Genomic DNA, 11,655 nt, shown 5'->3' on the forward strand with positions numbered 1-11,655 from the left:
TATAAGCGTTTGCATAAGGCTGGCTGGAATGTTATTCCAAGTGGTGAAGATGGCTTCACGAAGATCATGCACTGTTTAAAATTGACGTCCATTTCTATAGACTTCCCTTGTCATTTACCACCAAACATTTTCAATGTCCAAAAGATGGATGGTCCAAAAGAATCACGTTATCCTCCATGAAAAACTCCTTTGTCCTGCGAGCATTGTGGATTGCAGCGTTGTCCTGCTAAAAGATCCAGTCATTTTCACACAAGTAAGGGCCTTCAGTCAATAAGAATGCTCTCTCCAACATGCCAATGTAGTCGGCTGCTGTTTGACGCCCCTGTTTTACCTGAAGCTCCATTGTTCCATGGAAGGAGAAAGCACCCCAGATCACGATGGAACCTCCTCCACTGTGTAGTGTAAAAAATGTAAATGTCTCCGGTTGGATATCCTTATCGTGCCTGTAACGTTGGAATCAATCTGGACCATCCAGATAAGATTTTTTTCTCATCAGAAAACAAAACATTCTTCCATTTTTCTACGTTTCATGTTTGGTGCTTCTCAGCAAAGGTGTGGAAGGAGGCGTGGCCTTTTAAGTCGTTTACGGTTATTAAAGCCTTTCTCTCGTAGATGCCGTCTTGTTGTTCTTGAGCTGCATTATGCGTCCCTAAGGGCCTTAATTTGGTTCGACGATTGACTGGTGTTTTGCCAGACAACCCGTCGAATCCTCCTGCTCAACGCCGGCAAAACTTTCTTGGGCCGACCACTTAAAATTCTCGTTCCGTATCCCTCAGGATCTTTTAAGAAATTTGCAACAGCAGTTTTACCTCGCCCAATCTCACCAGCGATGGCACGTTGAGAGAGACCTTGCTTTTGCAGCTTGACACTTCTGCCACGTTCCAACTGTGTCAACCTTTTAGCCTTTTGCCATGTGTTTACGAAATGTAACACAGAAGATGTCAGTGGAAGATGTTGACAATGTTAATGCTTGAACACAAATGACTAAATTTCGTTACGTGTTTACCGATTAACGCTTCGTTTTAGTATGGTTTTAAATTTTTGACCAGCTAGTATTTAGGGTGATTTCATAGTGTTCACATTTTCCCTATTAAATGCTAAAAATGTTTTTTTATTTTTATTTTTCCTTTTCTTATTTTCATCTTTCGAAGCTCTACTCAAAGAAGTGGTTGAGTCTAACAACGCAAAATGCATATTTTTTTCTTTATGTTCATTAGCCTTAAACTTTTGACCAGCAGTTTATATCTTATACTTTCTCTTGAATTTAGTTGAAAAATGTGTTAAAATGTGTTATCATTGGGGATGATAAACCGACAATATCAAATACATATAACGAATTTAATTAATTAATTTTCAGTACCATCGATAATAATGCTCTTCTGATTTAGTTTTTATTTAAAATTAATAACTAAATAACTAGAAGGAAAGAAATGTTTCACCTTGTCGAGATATGTATGAAGGATTCATAAACAAAAGATGATAATGAAGGTAAAGATGTAATAAGAAAGAAACCAAGATGAAAGCCAAAATGGAAGTGAAAAAAGTGATGCTGTTGAGATGGCAAGTAGAACATGAATAGATGGAAATCTAGATGGCCAGACACAGGAAAATGAAGTCAAAGCAAAATACGCATACAGATGTGGCAGACTCATATCCATAACAGACTAATCACTTGATAACAAAACCTAAAGAAGACATTTTAAATGTAGTCATCTTTAAAAATCGAAAAAAAACTTTGAACTTATGTATTGAGACTTAACCTTATAGATTCCCACTCCTAGATGTTCATTACATCCAAATATGGTGATTTCGATCATACACATCACAACTAGTTGAATAGGGCTGAGTTTACCCAGAAGAGCACCGTAAGAAATCAGCACTGTGGCAGAACCAAACTCAGCGTTGATGAGACTAAATGAAATCAATATAATATTAAAACACGACTTGTTTTCTTGAATTGCATTAATTTTACATTCACACCATTTTCATTGCGAAATACATAATAAAATCCGTCCAATAATGTATGCCTTACACAAAAGTGTAAGATTGGGATCATATACATTGAACATTCAGAGAAAGTAATATAATATGTTAGATATATTTCACTCTGATATTAGATAAATTTTGATGTTTTTTGTATTATTTCAATATTGTAGTCAGTTCAGTCTGTATGAACAAGTATAATGATACTCCTTAAACAAGTAAATACATAACAATATATAACATCTATCAGCATAAAATACTTTTTACACAACTAAGATACATTGCACTCTGGGTACTTGAGGAGAATAACCTAACCACGAATTATTACTTTCCAAAAGTTAAATTCGAAAGCAAAAGCGTAATGTTTAAGTTTACCAGTTTTATGTACATTCTTATAATTATGATTTGTGCTCTTTGAAAAAAAAGTTTAATCTGTGTTTTTAATTACTTCTATGTTGAATAACAACAAATCGGTTTCTTAAGAAAATAGCTTCCTCTTTTTAAAACAAATTACTGTTTATTAATGAGCAAACCAAATTGTAAGTTCACTGATAAGTATTATTTTTTAATATTTGTAGGCTCCGCTAGAAAATAACATATAAAGGGGAATAAACTAAAATCATGTTATTTATATCTTCAAATGAAATTAATATTTATTAAAAGTTTCAAACCACAAATCATTCAAAAGGATATCAGTTGTAAGTTTGTTTGTTTTTTCACCCGTAGCACATTCAGTGCTAAAGTATTGAGACAACGTGTCAAAAGGAGTTAATAGCATCACACCATAAGTAACTAGAGGCAATGTGACAAAAACAATTGATATTACTATGAGTATGAGCTGGTATGAGCGAACATGCTTAAGAACTGAAAATAAATGATGTATTTAACTGTAACCATAGAACTCAATGAGTACATTTCTAGTAATGGTTGCTTATAATTATATAATAATGTGCGTAATGAATCTATTTACAGAAATACATATCTCATAAGTGTTTCAGAACCATGTTGAAATAACGTTTTAAACGTCTCAAACAGAAGTTGGTTTAAGATTTAATATTTTAAGTAAAGATTACAACTAAAGTAAAAATTCATATTAATATAGAAATGTTGTTGAAAACATAAACAAATTAAAACGAAAGTAGAATTTTCTATGATCAGCAAGGCGTTTGAACATAATCCAATTATGTATGCAATCATATTGCTATTAAAGTTAATGTTGTATATAACCTTACTATCACGTAATCTGATCGTGCATGTAACCTTCCTATGTGTAGTCTGATTATCTGTGTAGCCTTACTGTTATGTAATTTCTACAAATTTCAAATATTCCTTCCTATAACTAAAATATAATTATCTTAATGCTAGTATTCAGTGTTGTTATTCGGTATTATTTGTCGAGTTCACGTTGATGTATCTATCTTTGTTTCTGTGAATGTCTCCTTGTCTTTCTATTTATGTAACATTAAATTCATATCGTCGAAGTATGGGTATGTGTTTATTATTGTTAATTTATAAAGCTAAAATTATCTACTTCGTATTACGTGAATAAAAAATAAATTATAAAACTGATACATTTTCTAATGTAGCATCGCCATTCCTTATGTAATTCTGGAAAAGACATAATGTATTAATTTACATAACATTCTGCATAATAAGAGAAACTACTTATCTCTTTTTACTTTTTTTTACACGGGACTTGTAGGCCAGTTAGGCCCACAACAGAACAAATAACCAGCATCTCTGCATTTATCTTTAGCATTTATATGTCTTTTAATATAATTCCAATTTCACTCTGTGAGTCTTTTAGTTTGTTTCAGTAACCACAGATAGCATACTTCACTATACATGGATCTAAGAAAATCTCAGTTTAGAATACATCGGGTAATATACAATATTTAATTCCTTCACTTTCAATAATACAAACGTTTAAAAATTGTTGCTCAATTACTTTCGTTTTTCTGGCTAATTTATTCTTACCTAACCTTTGACTATTCAAACGTCACAGGTTATCGTAATCTCTAATTTAAAAAAAAAGAATTATTAGATCGCGCAAAAATAATAATAGAATCAGACAGAGTGAGTAAATACATTGATGTTTACCTATAAACGTTTATGTATAGCTTGCCATGATGAGTATGCCACACGTTCTGCATGATTATTCCCCATTGGACAGCTATACAAGCTAAAAGCATATTGAGCCCAACAGCACTGTATCCGTATTTCTTCAAAAAGGTCATCAAGAAACCAAAACCGATGAAAATCATGACACTGACATCCTGGAACACTGAAAGTAACAAAATAGAAAACAAAGTTCTTTATAATCCAGGTTTCTTTCCTTAACAACAAACTTGCTACAAATGGAAAAATAAAGTTCTCTGATTCACGTTTTTTTCCTTAAGAAAAAATTAGTTACAAATGAGAATACAAAGTTCGGTAATTTAGGTTTATTTTATTAAGAACAAACTAATTACAAATAGGATACAAAGTTTGGTAATTTAGGTTTATCTCCTCACGCACGAACTAGTTAGAAAATAGCATCTATTGTTGTTTGAAGATGAGCACAGATTTACATAATGGGCTATCTGTGCTCTGCCTACCTCAGGTATCAAAACCTGGTTTCTACTGTTGTAAGTCCACAAACCTGCCGCTGTGCCACTGGGGGCAAAATAGCTTCTATGTTTCAACCCAAATTTAATATTCACAGAGTTACTTATTAAGAAAACAGCTGGCAAATTTTGAACGTTTCTATTTTCATCTAGTTCATCTTCTCTACGTATACAAATTTTAACTCACACTAATTATGATAAGTTCAATATTTACAAGCCTTTCCTAGGTACTGTAAGTCAGTATTTCTGTGAACACACAAGCACATAGTTCACGTTCATAATAATTGCAATTTTTGGAACATGTTCTGTAAAATGTGATATTATAAAGATTTGTCACATAAAAGATGCACATAAACAGACACAAGTGTTATTCGTGTGTCATTATAAAATCTATATCCGCCCCCAAAAAATGGTTCATCGAAATTTAGGGCCAAACAATTTGTGGCCTCCTTTTTTCATTGAAATCAGTGTGTCTATTTCTTTTGACATTTTTGTGTTAAAAGAAATCGTTAAGAAAGCAGATTAGGGTTAACCTCTTCGAAAACATAGAAGTATTTATTTATGGCCTAAAAACCATTGCAAGAAATATAGTTATCATAATAAAATGAGCCGTTAAAACACTCGTCATGCCATCTTGCAACTTCGAGTGTAACTTACGTGTTCGGTCCACAGAACATAAGACAACTTTCTAAGATTTAGGTTAAAGTACAACAAACTTTGTGACAGTTAGACTTAGAAAGGGAGTAATGCTACGATAAATTTATTTATTTAGATTTTTGAATCTTGTTAATAAAAAATTAAAATGTTTTGTAAAAATAAGTTATTAATAAAGATGCTAAATTCCAATCAAGAAAGAGTTGAAAAACAAAGGTTTTTTTGTAAAGTGTTTTTATTTTCTTCGTTCTGATTTTCTCAACAAACTAAGAACTCATCGAATCTTGAAAATAACGTATCTATATAATTTTATTACGTGAAAGCATAAAAACATTTCTTCTCTTTTATTCTAACACTGTGTAAGTATATTATTTTTCTTAATTTACGTCCGTTAACGTTGCATTTGTTTTATATTTTGTTGCTGTTGAATGTATTTCAAACCTACTCGAGAGCTAAATGTGCTAGCCACATCTACTTTTAACATGATAGACTAGAGGAAAATTATCTACTTAGCATCACCCACCGCCAACTATAGAACTACTCTTTATCAATGAATACTGGGAGTGATCGGCTGAAATAAGGAATATAATGGGCGATGGGTTGCGATCCTACTACTCGTATATTCAAAATGGTGTACCCTAATCACTAGATAATACCAGACCATGATCAAGGGAAATTTCTTTCTTATATATATAGAACAATATGTCTTGAAGATGCATGTTATACAAGTGTATTGTTTCACTAATATACAAATTATATGCGAACTAACTGCTAACCATAAGTCTTGCATAGCCACAACTGATCTTTCAAGTTATTTCTGATGCTTTTTGTCTCTTCAAAAAAATCCATACTAAACGTATACTGAATCTTTTAAACTTGAAGCCTATTACGTTGAGATGAATGATTTTAAAATATGTATTTGAATTTTAAAATGTTTCTATAAGATTGCTTTTAAGAATTCTTTTGCATATGTGCAATCAAACTGACTTTCAGTAATACTTCGCGGTAGTTACACAACAAGTAACTTTTGTACATAGTTTTTACTTGCTTGCCCACTACCAGTCCCTGTATATATTGATAGTTCAGACTATTCTATCTTTTTTTTTAAACCAAAATTTCTGAAATGTAAAAATACAGAATCCAGTCGAAATAAATCACTTAAATGTGTGGTCTCACAAACCAGATTTTATTCTAGAACACAGTGCATGAATACAAAATTTAGCTGTTTTATTTAAAGCATATTTTCAATTCCAAGAAACAAATCTGATTATATGCCAAAATTAATGCAATCGTTATATAAATACTCTAGAGTCCTTTCTGGTACAAGAAACGAATAATTGTAACTCAAGATAGAAGAGATTTGTTAAAGAATTAGAGCGATAAGTTTGTTTGTTTGTTGGTTTTTTTATGTATTTCCGTCTGGAAAAGTCACTTACTTATTTCCTTATATGAAAGTTCGTTGAAATAATGAAATTCCCATCCATTTCATAAATACATATATATATAGCGATTTAGGTTGCTTTATAAGTACAATAAGCTTTAGTTTTGCTTAAACAATACTGTGAAATAGAAATTTTAAAGGAAGTTTTAAACAATCGATTTTTATGGCCGCCATTTTTATTCATCGCTAACCGTACTTAATGACATTCCCAGCATATTTAGCTGTTGACTCGTCAATAAAATGGTAGACAAGAGACAATCCTTTAGCGTGAATGGCAGCAGATAGAATTAGTAGCTTTGTCATAAATGCAAAATACAAATATAGGTTACAAGTATTGTTTTCTTTCCTACGAGATAATAATTCAGTTTAATAGATGCAAAAGTTTTACCCTTCATTACGTCATCCGGTGATTGGATAGTAAGATTACGGATTTACAGCATTATAATCCAGTGTTCGATTCTCCGAAATAATCAGACATCAGATAAACCATTGTGTAACAACGTGCTAAAACAAACTCCTAAATTGGTGTCTGTTGTTATTAAACCTAAAGCTACACAAATCCTTTTTAATACAGCTTCATCAATTAAAACATTTATATTGTTTATAGAGTTGTCAGGATATTCTTTTGGCAGGGCGAGGAGGGTCGTTTCTGTTAGTGGTGCATCTTTAATAATTAGTTAAATACGTGGCATGCTTCTAAATACATATATTCCAACAAAAGTAAACTGTATTATGAGAACTTGTTGATGAACAAGTTCATGTCAAGTTTGGGAGTGCTCGACAGCCATCTTTAAAAGTTGTCTGTAATTTTGAAGTAATTAACCCAAGAAAAAGCAACTGACAACTATCCACCGCCAGTTTTTGGCTAATATTTTACAATGTAACAATGGAATTTACCGTGTAGTTATAGCAACCCCTAAATAAATGGGCGAAATGTTCGGTGACAACTTTCAGTCTCGGGATTCGCAGATTGCAAGTTGAAAGTCCTAATCGACAAAGCGTGGAAGATCCATAATAACTGTTAAGTACAATACTGCACACACAAATGGATTATCTGTGTATCTTTGTGTTTAACTTCAGACAAACAAACGGTAAAGAATAAATCTCTGGATTTTAGTTTTTTTGTAAGTCTGTAAATTTAGCGCTTTCCCACTGGGGGAACAAAACAAGGCTATGTAAAGGTATTTTTTGTTTATCCAGAGATGTTTAATGTCGAAGTTCATCATGCAGTCGTTTATTTCAATACTAGTGAGTAAATAAAGTACTTTATAATCTTTGTTGACGGGTTTTATTAACAAGGGTAACTATACTGACTGGTTAATATTCTTAATTAACAACATATGTATATATTAATATATAGTATTTTTATTTCAACTACACTGGCCCGGCATGGCCAGGCGGATAAGGTACCCGACTCATAACCTGAGGACCGGGGGTTTGAATCCTCGTCACACCAAACATGCTTATCCTTTCAGCTGTGGGGATGTTATAATGTGACGGTCGATCCCACTATTCGTTGGTAAAAGAGTAGCCCAAGAATTAGTGGTGGGTGGTGATGACTATCTGCCTTCCCTCTAGTCTTACACTGCTAAATTAGGGACGGCTAGCGCAGATGACCCTGGTGTAACTTTGGGCAAAATTCAAAATCAAACGAACAATTCAACTAAACTAAATAACGATATTAAATAGAGTACAATACGATATTTTGCACTGTTGAAGTCTTCAACCGATTAATTGCTAACAACAAAGTTTTTATTTAGATTTATCTTTATATAGGCTTGGTTTGTTTCGAATTCTGCCCAATGCTACACCAGGGCTATCTGCCTTTCTTTATATACGTGTAAGTAATAATTTTTTTCTTTCTGCATTAGTAAACAACAAGTGTATATAAGTTTATAACCCTAATATTAAAATTCATGTTTGTTTTTCTGCTAAACGTGAAGAGCAATGATTATATCTAGTTTTATCAATAATAATTATAATACTGCACAAGTTTACTTTGTCCCAATTAAAAATAAATAAACATTCAGGACATAAATAAATTTTTATCATAAATACTGTTTGGTTTGTTTTGAATAAAAATTTTCTAAATTTTGATAGTTTATAATTATCAGTTGCATAACACAAAATCATCATTACATACCAACAAAAATACGTGTACGTAGACCTGCTGCTTTCCTGCACTTAATATATGTGGTCACAACGTAAAACAGGAATTATATCAAAATACTTACGTGGATAATAATCTTCTAGCATGTTCTCCCGATAATTGCTTCCGTTCAAAGATTCTGAGATGCTGTGGCTTGGGTTGGACGCATTAGCATCAGGGTCGTATACAACAACACATCCGTAAACAATAATAAATGCAATTTCTATCAATATAACCAGCAAAGAAAATTTTCCTCGTTTCCACATGATTAATTTTCAGATATATATATATTTATATTTAACGTTCAACTATTAAGATGTTTTCTTAAAAATATTTCAACATTAATTACTAATTGACAAGGTATTTACAAGATGTGATAAGGTATTATTTGTCTAACCACTCTTTCCTTCCTCTTTAGTGTCAGTTTTATCTAACAGTCATTCACGTGTCAGTTTGTTTGACCACGTTAATAGCCCTCTCTCGTTGCCTCTTAAACCATAGGACGTATAAAGTGCTCTAGCATATATAGACTACTTATTTTTTTATCATTGGTTGAAAGAAGCAAGGCGTAAGCTAGCTAGCTTATTTGATTGGAAACTTTTCACATTCCAAATCACATACGTAAGAGGTGTTGACACGTTTCGATGATTAGTAGACCAACAGTGATGTTAACAGTTTTCATTATTTTTGTCATGATAGAAAGAGTGGAGAAATTTTACCTAAGTCAATTGCTTCTGAAACGGCAACAAAATTCGTGTACAAACAAGCTCTTAGATTGTGTTAGGTATGGTAATTGTTTTATGTATGCACTGTTAGCATGTGGAAGATAAAATTACTTCGCTCCCCTCAGGAAATTAGTACCTTTTATGCATAAATGACTTTGTATACAACGTTTTACCGTATAAATATTTATATCGAAAATACTCAAAAGTATTTACATAGAAATTGAATTAGTATGATGATATTGAATTATGCTGGTAACGAACACATTCACGTTTCATTAAAAACAATAAATACTTAATAACAAAAACCGAAGAATATATTGCTTTATTATCTATCATTTAAAATCAAGCACACAGGACTTCTGTGAAACATAGATCTGACACGTATATAAAACATAAACTTGATATACATTTTCTACTCATTTTAAAAATTGAAAAACATTCTTGTGTTGATCTATAAAACATATACCACTCATGACTGTTTCTTTAAAAAAACATATTAAACATCCCTAATATTTCGAAACTAGAATAAAATTCAATGTGTTTGAGATAATATTCACGTATTATTTTCTTATAGCTCAACTCTTATGCCCTCTAGTGGCTGAATATAACATTTTTAAATATGGAGAATTCAGCTAATCATTTCATGTTTTCCTTAAACATTTATATAATAATAGTATTATTGTTGACATCAAGCGTCTTTTCAGTGATGCTAAGATAAATATATTCGAATGTTAAGATGTTTTTATTAATTTAAATATCGATAACATTACTTTGGAATATACATGTATTTCTTTTTTTTCTTTATTTTATTTCATATGAGCAAAAAAACTCCAGTAATAAACAAGACAGTCTCAGTTATAATATTTATAATTCCTTCAAAATGACACTGAGTTGTTATTCTCAGTTCATCATTCCAAGTTATTTTCCATGACAGAGTACTACGAACGTGCTACACTTTCATTTCGCTTTCCCTTCTTATGTCCAACTTTTTTAACATTAATTGACCCGTAACCAAACGTAAACATAACAGATTCGTAACGAGTAGCACACATATATTTAGAAATAAATTTTGTTTCTTACTGGCAACATATTGCTTTCTTCCTTCGCCGTTTTCGGTTTATTCCTTTTCTCTCACACACATTTGCTGGTCTTTTTGTATTTTTTACTCTTGTCTTTTATATATTTCCTTTTTCAAGCAACGTTAACCCAGTTTCTTTCTTTCTGACCTTGTACCTTTTTCCCGTATATTATATTATAAAGTTTCATAACTATATGGGAATCGTATAGTTTCTAAGCTGACTAAAATTTAAAAGGTGTTCGCTACTCCAACTCACTCTTGTACTTAAATCCCCTAAATTTCCTTAAAGATTGATAAAAGGCCGGTCGCTATCTTACATTGTCTTGATTTCTACAGATTTTACCTTACTCGTAGCTTTATAACGTTATTTAAGGTAACTGTTTTGATTTATCTGAAATACATTACTACACCTCATCAAAAACACAATAAATTATAACTATTGTTTTAAATTGATGAATAAAACAGTTAAGTAAAAATATTTGTAGTACATCATGGCGTCAGGGTTACGATTTTACTTGTATTTTCGACTTCTAAAAGAATTCGAATAATAATGTTGCGTTACGAGATTTACCTAATCGAAAGAGTAATAATTCACGATCCTGGACAGATACAGTTTACTTTTGTAGTGAGTCCTCCTGTGAAAAATATCATTTAACCAGTTTTTAACGGATACTTGGGTATACAGGATGTGTGAATCGACTGCAGTTTTTAGTTGTAGACCACCCGAACAAGTTGATATACAAGAGAATATTTGTGGTGTCCCCTAGTGGTACAGTGGTATGTCGGAGGACTTATACTCCCAGAAACCGGATTTCGATACCCGTGGTGGTCGGAACACAGATAGCCCATTGTATAGCTTTATGCTTAACTACAAACAGTCGACCAAAAAACTTTTCTGTTTGCCATTTCTTGTAGACGATAGTAAATATAATTCAATCGATATAAATAAAATATATTTTTAAAGTTAAAAGTAAATAAATAACGTTATGCAATTAATTCTTACTCTAATAATCTGATTT

At 31.9% G+C, this 11,655-nt stretch overlaps 1 protein-coding gene across 2 annotated transcripts in view; it reads right to left on the reverse strand.

Moving 5' to 3' along the window:
• The window catches only part of LOC143255359 (ammonium transporter Rh type A-like), a 28,620-nt gene extending 19,282 nt beyond the window's left edge, over window positions 1–9,338 (reverse strand). The window contains exons 1-3 of one of the 2 annotated variants that reach the window (XM_076510879.1): window positions 8,919–9,338; window positions 4,084–4,267; window positions 1,761–1,911 (exon numbers count right to left, since the gene is read on the reverse strand). In XM_076510879.1, coding sequence (XP_076366994.1) covers window positions 1,761–1,911; window positions 4,084–4,267; window positions 8,919–9,099 — 516 coding nt within the window. In that variant the 5' untranslated portion in view covers window positions 9,100–9,338. The remainder of the gene's footprint in view (window positions 1–1,760; window positions 1,912–4,083; window positions 4,268–8,918) is intronic. The other variant, XM_076510880.1, reaches the window with a different exon arrangement.
• Between the last annotated feature and the right edge of the window lie 2,317 nt (window positions 9,339–11,655).

Source organism: Tachypleus tridentatus, chromosome 7, assembly GCF_004210375.1.
Source record: "Tachypleus tridentatus isolate NWPU-2018 chromosome 7, ASM421037v1, whole genome shotgun sequence".
In the NCBI taxonomy this organism is placed as follows: domain Eukaryota; kingdom Metazoa; phylum Arthropoda; class Merostomata; order Xiphosura; family Limulidae; genus Tachypleus; species Tachypleus tridentatus.